General features: G+C 46.5%; 6 protein-coding genes across 6 annotated transcripts; 4 read left to right on the top strand and 2 right to left on the bottom strand.

The window, feature by feature from the left end:
* Nucleotides 1-1,010: 1,010 nt before the first annotated feature.
* BO88DRAFT_462341 (aspartate aminotransferase) lies at nucleotides 1,011-2,314 on the top strand (the record flags this gene model as incomplete). The annotated part of the gene is made up of 2 exons (XM_025711209.1): nucleotides 1,011-1,172; nucleotides 1,235-2,314. 2 exons carry the CDS (start codon nucleotides 1,011-1,013, stop codon nucleotides 2,312-2,314), a joined length of 1,242 nt encoding a protein of 413 aa, XP_025562833.1.
* Nucleotides 2,315-2,771: 457 nt separating this feature from the next.
* On the top strand, nucleotides 2,772-3,836 carry BO88DRAFT_40992 (2OG-Fe(II) oxygenase family oxidoreductase). Its single transcript, XM_025707981.1, has one exon. It carries the CDS (start codon nucleotides 2,816-2,818, stop codon nucleotides 3,500-3,502), a length of 687 nt encoding a protein of 228 aa, XP_025562832.1. The 5' UTR covers nucleotides 2,772-2,815; the 3' UTR covers nucleotides 3,503-3,836.
* Nucleotides 3,837-6,014: 2,178 nt separating this feature from the next.
* BO88DRAFT_414969 (uncharacterized protein) lies at nucleotides 6,015-6,674 on the bottom strand (the record flags this gene model as incomplete). Its single annotated transcript, XM_025708192.1, has 1 exon — nucleotides 6,015-6,674. One exon carries the CDS (start codon nucleotides 6,672-6,674, stop codon nucleotides 6,015-6,017), a length of 660 nt encoding a protein of 219 aa, XP_025562831.1.
* A 776-nt stretch (nucleotides 6,675-7,450) lies between these two features.
* BO88DRAFT_414968 (oxidase ustYa family protein) lies at nucleotides 7,451-8,459 on the bottom strand (the record flags this gene model as incomplete). Its single annotated transcript, XM_025708191.1, has 3 exons — nucleotides 7,451-7,539; nucleotides 7,593-8,054; nucleotides 8,168-8,459. The coding sequence occupies 3 exons, from the start codon at nucleotides 8,457-8,459 to the stop codon at nucleotides 7,451-7,453; spliced, it is 843 nt and encodes a 280-aa protein (XP_025562830.1).
* Nucleotides 8,460-8,970: 511 nt separating this feature from the next.
* On the top strand, nucleotides 8,971-9,367 carry BO88DRAFT_414967 (uncharacterized protein; the record flags this gene model as incomplete). The annotated part of the gene is made up of 2 exons (XM_025708190.1): nucleotides 8,971-9,210; nucleotides 9,263-9,367. 2 exons carry the CDS (start codon nucleotides 8,971-8,973, stop codon nucleotides 9,365-9,367), a joined length of 345 nt encoding a protein of 114 aa, XP_025562829.1.
* A 567-nt stretch (nucleotides 9,368-9,934) lies between these two features.
* Nucleotides 9,935-10,760, top strand: BO88DRAFT_453487 (uncharacterized protein; the record flags this gene model as incomplete). The annotated part of the gene is made up of 3 exons (XM_025710748.1): nucleotides 9,935-10,184; nucleotides 10,274-10,533; nucleotides 10,599-10,760. 3 exons carry the CDS (start codon nucleotides 9,935-9,937, stop codon nucleotides 10,758-10,760), a joined length of 672 nt encoding a protein of 223 aa, XP_025562828.1.
* Between the last annotated feature and the right edge of the window lie 1,678 nt (nucleotides 10,761-12,438).

The following is a 12,438-nucleotide window of genomic DNA, read 5'->3' as shown; positions in this document are numbered from 1 at the left end:
TATTGGGCCAGTATCGCCGAATCTAACCCTCTGTCCAGGCTGGTTGTGGATTACGTGGCAATTTGTCCCGTGTCCTGGGGATCGACCAGCGCATCATATATAATCCTGCTCACGCCATAGAGAAACTTGGTTGGTCTTGAATGAAGTATTATAAGCACCAACGTCTCGTTATAAGGCTATCATCACCGCAAAACTGTGGTCGGGCAGTTCGAGAACAATCGACTGATGCCTCATGTAATGCTATTGATTGCTGTTATTCTCGATAAAAAAAAAAAGGTTCTTTTTCATCTTCAACTAGTCGAGACCATTTGCATTAACAAAATTACGAGCATCTGAATTTCGTACCGGAGTAGTAGAGCAACATTAATATAAGTATAGCCAGCATAGTACAGGGAAACAAGCTTTCAAGTGTAGCATACTACGTCGCTAAGATTGGCTCAAACGCTCACGGAAGCGGCAAGTAGCTGTAAGTACTTAGGATTAAATCAGCTATGGCGGGTTGACCACTGCCTGAATTCAAGCAATTCCGGTCAGCAAACTCATTATACCATGGATCCTAGATCCATATCAATGTCCCGAAACTATCTCAGCGAGGCTGTACTAAAGTTACCCGCCCGCCCTGTCGACCCTGTAGCACTGAGACTGTTTGCTTTGAGTTCAGGCAAAGCAGAAGTAACATGTTTCATCGTGAGGAATATTTTCGGCTCTATTAGTATACGGTGTCTGTAGATGTGAGTTCGGCGATATCAAGTACAATCGGCACAGAGGGTTCCGAACCATCGGGAAGAATACCTTGGGCCGACCAACAGCATTGGCAACTGGCCTGGGAGACCGGTGAACATGTTACCGGACCGAGAGTATACTAATGCCGAAGATCATTCAGTTGACATATTAGCATATTATCGAGCAGTTCACTTTCTTCTTTATATCTCAATCATCCTCTTCATCGTTTACTAGTGTGTACCATTCACCAGCGACACAGGAAACATCAACCTCACAAGATTCCAAGCATGACCGAACAGTACCTTGGCCTACCTATTGCGCCGGCAGATACAGCCTTTGGGCTGATGGCAGGGTATGATGCCGACCAGCACCCAAACAAGGTGTCCCTAATAGCAGGGGCATACCGCGACGAGAATGGCCAACCTTGGGTACTCCCAAGTGTGGAAGAGGTTGGTAGCACTTATGTCTGAATAGTTCCTGGTGTTAACTAAGCTGCCCTTCTCCATTTCAGGCCAAAGCACGCCTCGCCCAGGACCAGAACCATGAATACTTAGGCATTGCAGGCTCGCCAGTCCTTATCAATCTAGCTCAGTCCCTTACCTTTGGATCCGATATGGCCAAGAATCTAGACAAGAGCATCGCTTCTATCCAAACAGTCTCAGGAACAGGCGCAAATCATATGGCCGCACACTTCCTAGCACAACATCTTCGTCCAAAGCGGGTGTACATCCCCTCGCCAACATGGATCAACCACCAGACGATTTGGGCTGGTGTTGGGGTCCACATCGAAGAGTACCCATACTACTCTGCAGAAACAAGAGGCGTTGACCTAGAAGGAATGCTATCAGTGTTCGAGACTACCGTCAAAGAGAGAGATGTCGTGGTTCTGCAAGCCTGTGCGCACAACCCGACAGGTGTGGACCTCACTCACGAGCAATGGGCACGAGTTGCGGAAGTGATGAAACGCAAGAAGTTATATGTTCTCTTTGACAGCGCTTATCAGGGCTTTGCTACAGGCGATATCAACGGTGATGCCTGGTCTATTCGGTATTTCGTGGAGCAACTGATTATGAATGGGGAACCCGATCATCCAGGCCTCTGTGTGGCACAATCTTTTTCTAAAAATTTTGGACTCTACGGCGAGCGTGTAGGTGCCCTCCATCTTGTCGTGCCTCGGCACCTCGCCGCCCAGGGTGCCCGGTCGGAACTGCTTGGTCTCGCTCGTGCGGAGTACTCAAATCCGCCTCGCTATGGGGCGAGTATTGTCGAAACTGTCCTAAGAAATGAAGAGTTAAAAGGGCAGTGGCTAAGGGACTTGGATACTATGAGTTCGAGAATTAAGAGCATGCGGCGTGAGCTTCGCAGGAGGCTGGAAAGCAAAGGGACGCCGGGGGATTGGTCGGTTTTGGAGAGCCAGATTGGTATGTTTAGCTATACGGCGCTGAGTCAGGAACAAGTTACTCGCTTGCGAGAGGAATTTCATATCTATCTCTTGCCATCGGGGAGAGTGAGCATCTGTGGTCTGAATGAGGGAAATGTTGAGTATGTGGCAAGTGCGTTTAGGGAGGTGATTGGATTCAATTCCAGTTAAATCCATGCAAGATAGCTTTAAGTCAATGAAATGGCATAATCAGTTGTCTGAAAGTAAGTTAGAATGCTATATGAACTTACTACATGCTCATAAGTGGTATTTACAACCGAACACTGTCAGTAGTTGCCTAGGAATGCCACCATGACTCGCTTTGCTATTTTTAATCAGGGCTAATTTCTCAGGTAAGACAACACACAATCTTACGAATCTTTAACAGAGCTTCGACAAAGGCATCTGGCCTATTATATCAGATTTATTCTGGAATGAATGGTGAATCAATTGACAACAGCATAGGTTATTCAATATCTAGAAACTAGATAGTAGTACGTAGGTCTGATAGCCATAATCTGATTGGCTTCCGGCTGCCATCCCCTACTACCGTAAGCGGTTAGTTCCACCCCGCGGGGCATGGCCGGGAAAATTCTTCCCAAATGAGAATTGTCCGATAGAGTATAAACCATCTATAACCAGCATACACCCCAGCAGACCAAACAGCACAGCATGGGCATGGAAGAGCTGCCCATCACCCCTCGTGGAATCTTCTGGCAAGAAGACTTTATCACGCCCGAACACGAGCAGCAACTAATCTCCATCTTCCGGCATGAACTAAAGTGGCCCGACCGCAGCGGGCGCACATCTCTCCACTACGGCTACACATTCGATTATAAGACTTTCGGAGTAGACCCTGAGATACCTTATAAGGAGTTCCCAGACTGGCTGAAGCCTCTGATTCCCACAACGGAGTCCCGACCCCCAGATCAGGTCTGTCTGCAGTATTATCCTCCGGGAAGTGGCATCCCACCTCATGTAGATGCGCACCTGGCGTGGGATCAGCTGTATGCGCTGTCGCTGGGTGCGCCGGTCCTGATGCAGTTCCGGAAGGGCAAGACGGAGGAGCGTATTGATGTGGATTTGACCCCGCGGACGATGATGGCGATGGTTGGGGATGCGAGGCTTCATTGGACGCATGGGATCAAGAAGCGGAAGACGGATACCTTACCCGATGGCTCGGTGAGGCTGAGGGAAGATAGGTGGAGTCTTACGTATCGGTGGCTTCGGAATGGGGAATGTGAGTGTGGGAATGTTGAACTCTGTGATGTTGCCCAGAGACGGAATGGTATTGAGAAGGAGAAGAGGTCGTTGAAGCAGTTAGCTGAGGAAAGTGCCAGGCAGACTGCTTCTGAATGATCGGTGTTTGGCTGATGGAGCGACTAAGATGAGTCGATGGCTGCATATCTTCATATACAGCCTGTGGCTTTTGGCGGTGTCGTCACGAGTCACCCAAGGCTATTCGCTCAGACAAACTGCCTACTTTCCTGCATATGGCAGGATGAAAGAAGCGCCCTATGGGAGAAGGGAACGGCAATGATCACGGCACAGCCCAAGCAGGCGGACATTAGGACTCCAACGGATACTGAAGGGAGAATATTGCCGCTCGAAAGCTCCCGATACTCCAAGGTCTTCATTCTTGGCTGCATGAAAAGCCTACATTTGACAGCCAGCACAACTTGCTGTAGGTGCAACCCTTTGAGACACCAGCCATATCCCTGGGTTGAATTCTTTCCTAGGTTGAGATCCGAAACCACATAGCGCACATCCAAGCTGATTCCTAGCTTTTCCTCAAACACAAAGTTACCGTGTATAATATTACTTAAATGCATATACCGGTTTTCAGTTTTGCATCATATACAATTTTGACTCAGCAAGAAGAAATGAGCTCAATGACATTTTCAATATAAGTGTGAGAATCACTGATAAGTTCTGTCCACCAGATGAGCCAAACCGCCACACCATGCGTTGAGAGGTCTCTCTCACTTGGTGTTAAGAACTATAGCTGACACAGAGCAAAGCAACAAATGCCTTCGACCTTGGGATTGTGTTTCGCCCTTACACTTTGTCTTATGAAGAAGTCACCTTTAGTCGCTAATTTATGGAAGCTACCGAGCAAATCTTCCACGTTCAGAGTAGCATTTGGAGAATATTGCCTTTCCAAGGCTCGCGATACTTCAAGTTCTTTATTGGTGGTTGCATGGAAGGCCTACATTCGACAGTCAGCACGATTGCAGCTAAAGCATCCGACAGGGACATAGCTATAACTGGGTGGCAATCTTTTCTGACTTGGAGGGGCACATAATGCACATTATCCACTGCCTGGCATTTCCTCACGGAAAGCTTTATGTATAATTAATGACAAAGTGTATATACTGCTCTCCCTTTCAACTCTTATACCGTATTGCTACAAACATCACGATTGATGGAGATTATAATCCATCCGGATTGATGTATGTGACAAGATCTCATGCTTGGTAGAAAACGTAGGTCAGTAATCATACCGACATCTTCTCGACCGAGCTTCCATTGTAATATAAACTTCCGACTCCGAAAATCTCATATTACACTGACTAGGTGTAGGTAGCTAGAACCCCACTACTTGCGTACAGTCGATTGGTCTCCCTTAGTCTGTAGAGTTCTTCCGATGACCGACAATAACGTATATCTCCATATCCATTGATAAATGTCTGCCCGGTACCATTGGGGTAGTAACCGGGACGCTCAAGCGTCCCATCTGCACTGCAAAGAACAGCCTACTACGTATCAGATGTTTGCACCGAAATGTAAGGAGGGATAGGAATACTTCTCTCAGAAAATGCATACAATGCGGCCAGTGTGTGTTGGCTGTATGGTCTATACCAATATCCTGTCCATTGCTAGCTTCTTGCAAAGCCTTCCGTAATGATGCGAGGCAATGGAGCTGATGGAACCTGAAGAGAGGTGAGTACTAATCCCTTTTGGTAATCATCAACGTCTTGAGCTGACATCGTTATTTGGACGACACTTCCTTGATCATCAAATATCAGCGCTGACTGCCCTGTCTCGTTCCACAAAGAGTCGTATCTAGGATCCAAGGACATATATGAAGTGTCCCGTTTCCATCTCTTTTCAATCAGATTAGGACCCTCTAAGAGGGGTTCGCTTGTACAAGCTGAAAGCATGGACCAGAGAAACATAATGAGGATAGCTTGAAGCGTCAGAAGTATCGTGATCAGAGAAGGAAATACTATGCGAAGGGGGGATGTCTTTCCACTCTGACTTTCCTCTTCTAAGGCGTAATGAGGTAACTGTAAGCTAGAACAACCCGTAACAGCCATAACAAAGTAATCCCTAGAAATACCAGTATCCAACGGAGGTGATGAAATATAGAAGACTAGAAACTGGATCCAAAAATCCAAAAGCGACTCAGAGACCCTGGGGTAAATTGCTTTGAGGGAAATGACCGAGGAGCGCCCCCGACCCCCGGGTGAGATATTTGCGATGCTACATTGTAGGAGGGAAGTGAGATCACGAACCTAAGCTTGCACACAGAATATGCAGAAGCCGTAATCAGTGTCTGTTTCCTTGCTAGTCAACAAAGTAGGACTTGGAAGAACAGTGGAAATAATCAAAGTGAGTCAGGGTTTCACCACAATGGCTATGGTCTGCGTGCACAAATCAATTTGCGAAATATGAAGAGCTCAGTATTTTCAAATAGCATGGGAAGCTTATGATCTGATATCTTGTACTAGGATAGGTAACATGTGGCAAACGAGATATTCGCAACAATTCCTTTTTAGATATAAGTTAAGCCTATGTGTAGGCTTAATATAAGACATTGTTCGAACCACATGCCTTTCACCCACTACTCCCAGTACGACCAGAATACTCACCAGAATGGCAATCCACGCTGGCTCGGTATTGTTTGGCAATGCAGGTATTCCATTGTAAACCGCGCCCGGTAGCTATGGTCGACGTCGACCAAGTAGTACGAGCAATGGTCGTAATGCTCTGGGCTCAAAGTCTTGTTGTCGCTAAGAAGATATCCCTGTAACACCGCCCGTTGCAATATCTTCCAAGCATATGTGCAATGTGTTCGGTGATATCGTCCGGATGTATATACCTGCTTGTTAATGCCCTTTCTCAACTCCTCCACGGGAATCTTGTCAGGTTTCTCTTGGTGGTAGAAGAATTCAAAAGCCTCATAAACATTATAGGTGCGGCTCAAATCGGCGTCGAAACAGGGCTTAGGCACCCACGCGAAAGACAGCATGTCAAATTGGCAGTCCCTTTCTACTGCCTCTTCTGGTGAAGCCCCGCAGCTGTATACCGTCCCATTCTTGCTTTCAAAAAGCCGGTATCCGATGATCATAAGAGTTATTAAAGCAAATAGAGCACCGGCTACCCTGAGAATCGGCCAGGAGTATGGGGCAGTAAGGTTTTGACGTAGATTGCGGTTCATTTTTTCAGAAGCATGACCATGTTCGCAAAGGGGCTCCTGAGAGTCATCCTTGGGGTGTTCTGGCGGATGGGCAAAAAAAGGCCACATTCTGAATACCTCGTCTGAATTGTGCAGTCCAAGCGAGGCAGAAGAAGATTGATCAGAAGACGAAACAACCGACTTAAAGCAGTGGACGTAATGCTAATCTCTCAAGGTCTCGAGATCTAGAAAGATGGACTCTGCAGAATCGCCGAGAGCTGGGAATTGGGGGAAAGGGAACCGGATATCCCAGGACAAGGATTGCCAACATGGCACTGGGGCGCCAGGCCAAGAAGCATTACGCTACTCGCAGCAAGTGAGTATAACCAATTATTCGGCGCTTTTCCATCCTGCAGCCTCTATGCAAACGTGTCATCCTCCACAGAAACTGTTTGGTAATGTTCCCTTGATATCATTCGTATCTCCCACCCTTACTACAATAGTAACCATAATTAAACTCAGTGTTACGAAGAGCATACTCATGGTGCAACGATATAGATTGTGTGCAAATGACTCACACTTATGTGGACCGAGCATCTGCCTACGTTAAGTTTGTCCTGACTACTCAGATTAAACCATTGGATTCAAGAAGACTTTTACCCGAAGGTCTAGCATTCTGAAAGGTCTGGCGGAAAGCAACCGGACAACTCGATAGCATATGCCATTTTTGCACATACCAACACAGGTAAACCATACATGCGCTGAGTTACTATTTGTGAACTTTGTTTCCTGTTGGGCATCACTTACACTATGGATAAGAATAGAGTCCAAGAGTGTTTCCAAAGATGTAGTCTTTCGTCATTCCCCGCACACCATATGGGTCATTCGATTGCTCGTGGCAGGGTTCAAGGAATGGTACTGGGCTTAACGGTCTCATCCCAGTCACCAATGTCATGTTCTGGTTGCATTGCCCACTCTAGAAGTGCATCATAATCTAGCACATGGTTAGCATTGCATATTATGACGGTAGAGTGAGCTTGGTAGTACCTCTACAGGTGTGCAGTACACCCAGAGAACCCAAGGCCTTCCCCCTAGACTCCACCCATTGATAAGGGATGGGCGAGATGTCAGCGTTGCACATAATGGTCTGTCGCAGTGAGTCAAAACAATGGTCAATATGACCGGGCGCGAGGATTGCTTTGTTGATCACTGGGTCTTCACTGAACCTCTCAACGTGACCATAATAGAGATGGCGGATGGAATCTAGACAATGAAGCTCATGGAAAACGCTGATGAGAACGGGGAATTGGTCCTCGCTACCTGCAATGGGGATCGTCTTATTTACCAGCTGGTCTGCCGAGGCCTTTGGGATACGCAGTACCGTTCTAGGGTAGAGTTCGTACCAGGCTTTGTCTGCGGCCGTAGAGTTGCCCATATATTTTGTTCGTTCGTTACCGAAGCCGCTGGAGAAAAGGACCTCCTTGTAACGGAGTGCCTCTTGAATGGGAGCTAGGGTACCCAAAGGTCAATTAGGAATCTATTAACAACGCCCAGAGCTCTCAAGCGGAGATCAATATTTTGGTGTTGAAATCCCAGTGCAATATGGAAGATAGAATACCTACAATAGATTGACTGGGGAAAAATAGGGTTTGATGCCCCCCGCTGTGAGTATTGTTGGCCGATGAACATCAACAGCAAAATATTTAAAAAACCGGACAGGGCAAGTAACATAGTCGAAAGCTTCATCATTTTTCGCGGGGTAGAAGAGAGTGGAATATGTAATTCATCCACAAGGAATGCATCTCGTTCGTCATTGAGCAAGCTGTCTTCCCAATTAACTTTCTTCTCGTAACCGCAGTCGCTGAGTTGAAGAGCCATTGTATCACTGGTGCGGCCTTCTGCTTCAAGAAACATTGTGAGAAAATATTAATGAATGGAGAGAAAAGTGCTGTGAAGTTGGTTGATGGAAATGAAGAGAAAGTAAGGAAGAATTTGGGGAGGTCAGTGAGAAAATGAGCATCAGTAATGATGTTCCATTAAGGCCCCGGGTTATTCCTCCCATGTAACATATCCTGGGCCAGCGCATGCCTTCTATGCACCGTTTTGTTTGCTTTTCTCATTATATGCATCTTACAGTAATCATTAATAATGGATTGACGACGAGGGAATGCAGTATGCAGCTGACACCTAATACCTTCTACGCCGGCTTCCCCCCACCCTTTATGCCTGGATTAGATTGAGATATCAGCAGGTGATATCGCGTTTGACAAGAACGAATAGCTTAGCATTTAAATCTGTTCTTCTCCATATGGATGTCGATTCCTGATTCTCAACATTTCGCAGAGCCCTCCAGAACGAAAAGCTTACAACATTTACGCGTTACTGCTGTCAATTGTTTGTAATTCTATTTCATATCAATTCTTATATGGCTTTCGTTACTAAACGAAATGGTCTAGCAAGCATGAAGATCTCAATTTACGTTATGGCGGCGGTGAGTTTGACCACATCAGTTGTAGCCGCCCCCATGCCATCCACTCCTGTCAAAGGTCGTGCCCCAGTTGGCTCATTCATATGGACCTGGTACGGTGACGACCAGGAGGAGACTCAGCCTTCCGTCGGCCCCACACCGGAGATCATGTCAATGAAGAGGTCCACTGATCTCAAGGTACGGTGTCCCTCTTTTGGCATCGAGATTAATCGCCGACATATATGCATAGACTCGCAAGCCTATCGGCTCTTTCATCTGGACTTGGTATGGGGATGACCAGGATGAGTCTGAGCCTCCCGTTAAGGTTGTTGAAAGGGGATACATCTGTTGTTGAGTAATCAAGATTATAAGCTACAATAGGCATTTATTAGTACAGTCTGCATTTCGGAGGAACTATTGAGTTATTCCAGGCTTCTAGCATCCAATCCCTTAGATCCCGGACGCCAAGAATGGAGCTTCTCGGATCTGCTTGAACACACAGGGCCTTCCCCGTGACCTTCTATAATTATGTGTTATGTCACCCCTTGATGCAGGCTTACAGTTACTGTGTCGCCGATCACAGAGGTTGGCTAGGCCACGGTAGAGCCAAGCTGGAGCATGGAATTGTCAAGGCAATTTGACTGTCCGAAATTGTTTTGCAGCATAGCACACCATTCCGGACAGCTTGGCGCTGTATTACCCTGAGCCCCATGGGGAAGGAACCGGAAGTTATATTAGCGCCTTGGATAAGCCACCTCCAGCTGGCTTCTACATGATATAATTGATCTCAAGAAGCAGTAGGCAAATACATCAAGTGCAAGATTCTACTCGGCACTCATCGTGTGAAATACATGCCTGTAACTGCTTCTATTGACTGCCGATGCACAGCATCTTATGTCATTCTGGTTATAGTGTATTCAGAATGTGGTATTGGTGGCGCAGGCCTGAGGCCCTCAAGCTGGAAGAGGCGGAGGAAGAGCTTCTACAAAGCGATGTGATCAGCAATTCCTTAGGTTCAAAACCGATCCTCACAGACAAGGGCCATACACTTCGCGTCTCGTGGAGCTGGACTCTCCAGTCGGTGATGCTGGTGTGTTCCTTTGCATTTTTCATATCAGGCCGTTATGATGAGCCAACAGAAGCTGCATGTACCCGGAAGATGTTTCCGTACTGTAGGTCAGCAGGTTCATGAGTTGCGTTGGGAAAAGGAGCACCCTGAAACTACATTATAAACGCTAACGATCTGTTAACGCCTTCACAGCACCTGCCTTGGAAGCCGTCGAATATCATGATGAGACTATAAAGGGTGAATTCATGCAGCCATCGCCTTTCCGCGGGACGCCGACGCCTGAGATTGACGCCCGCTGGGAGGAAATTGCAGATGGAAACGCATTTAATGTTGCCTCTGATAAGATTCACCTTCTGAACAAATCCATCTCCCGGCCGTGGCATCACACAGATCCTATATATGGTGGAGGAATCGCAGCCCAATCTTGGGGTAGCCATCAGTTGCACTGCCTTGTACGAGAAATCCGAAGCATCAAACGATGATATTGCAGAATTCAAGACTTATGCAAATAACACAGAACATTCTTCGTCAAGCGACGTTTGAGGACGCTTACAGAAAAGCCGATCGATTGCCCGAGATTCTCCGTGTCACCAATGAAGTGCGCCGCAACCACCTTGGTAAGAGCCATTTTGCCGCCATCTCGGTGTTCTACAACCACAAAGTATGGCCAAGAGTCTAACAGACATAGATCACTGCATTGAAGTTATTCGTTTGGACATGATGTGCCAAGCTGACGTAACGCCGTACTTCATCATGGATCCTGCTCCAGGCCATGCGTCCGATGCGCTTCGCACGGATTTTTCTGTGTTTAGGAGGTGCCGTGACTGGGGAAAAATCAGAACTTGGATGAAAGGTCATGTGGCTATTCAAAGCATCAGGGACACAATTCTATTTGAACCTGGGCATAGTGAGCACAACTAGCAGACCAATCTATGCAAGGTTACGGAATAGACCTTCTTACAATCAACGGGATCTAGGTCAGAGTAACAGTGAACAGAGACTTATGCGATATGACCAGATGGACTGTTATAGCCTGAGTAAGACATCAATTGTCATCGTTCTACTTTCAATCCAATTCAACTCTCTTCGTATGTGGTCTAACATAAATTTTCTTGTTGCATGGAGTCATGATGATTCTTCTGATCCACATTATGAGCGCAACGACCTCCAATAAATTCATGAGCTAAAAAAGACCCTCCAAAATTGGGGTGACGAGTGCTGGTTGTGTCTTAATTCATCGTGTTGTCCAGAGCAATGGACCCATGCTTTTCAAGGCAGACTTTGATATTCTGCCATTCGAGTATCCTGCCCGTTACTGATAAAATTGAAATTACAGTACTGCTTCATGACATTAAACTCTGGCCGGTCAGCGTTTAAGGTCATGCACCCGGGTTGTCATAACCTGGACATCTGCATAGCAGAGAGCCGACTGGTACAGGTAGCGGAAGCAGTGATCTAAGTGCTTTCTCATTATTTGCTACGCGATCATGTGTTTCATCGAGACAGATCTTTCGAAGATAACTCTGGAGATAGTGGACTCGATAATCAGAACCCTAATATACATGGATGGCGTTCGGTTTAGCTTGCCAAACAGTGCAACTGATAGAACATCTCTTTTGAGACTGCATAGCCACCTTGTGGTCCATATTCTCAGGCACTATCACAACCCCCAGGAAGCCTCTGTTTCGTTGATATAGTTTAATGTCGTTCAAGATTGGATCAACCGAAACCGAGTCAATTTCGGGATTGTCCATCGTATATGGGTCAGTGTTATTGGAATTTATGTGTAAAGGACGTGCCTGTAATCATTTTAGTCTCAACAATTATTGATTTTCTAATTCTTTACATGATTGAACACGGGCCCCCTATTCCGTTCTAGATACTTACTTTCCTTCCAGAGAATGGGTGCGCCAATGAAAGATTCTATTTTAGGCTTGAATTCGTAACGTGGGCAACCATAATGCTTACCATTGAAGCAGGGTGAACACGTGTTTTTCTATATTGTGTGACATATATTATGACGTCATAGGCCGTGTACCATGGCAGGCCGTTGGTCTTGAACACGATGCATTTTCTCTTGTACCAGGGTGGGCTCGGTAACTCGTCGACAAGTCCAACTTCGCTGTACCGCTTTGGAACTGCATCACACATTGCTTAGTTTGTTGGACGTTATCGAACATGTAAAAGGGTCAAATCCTCTGGGAACCTATCATCCATGTAATCAGGCGGTTTTAATGTGTGATACTTTTCCTTGCACTCGGAGGCCTTGGCTGCGTAGGAGAAATGCAGTGTAGCGCTCTATCGCACTCAAGATTTTGAAATATGCCGCTCCAGACTACCATATCTGCTAAACCTTA

Source organism: Aspergillus vadensis (genome assembly GCF_003184925.1).
Source record: "Aspergillus vadensis CBS 113365 unplaced genomic scaffold BO88scaffold_11, whole genome shotgun sequence".
Classification (NCBI taxonomy): domain Eukaryota; kingdom Fungi; phylum Ascomycota; class Eurotiomycetes; order Eurotiales; family Aspergillaceae; genus Aspergillus; species Aspergillus vadensis.
Note: the sequence above shows the minus strand (reverse complement) of the source record. Positions and strands in the feature narration are given on the sequence as shown.

Bases quoted from the DNA above. Each gene is read 5' to 3' on its own strand.
- BO88DRAFT_40992 (XM_025707981.1), top strand. From the start codon at position 2,816: ATGGGCATGGAAGAGCTGCCCATCACCCCTCGTGGAATCTTCTGGCAA.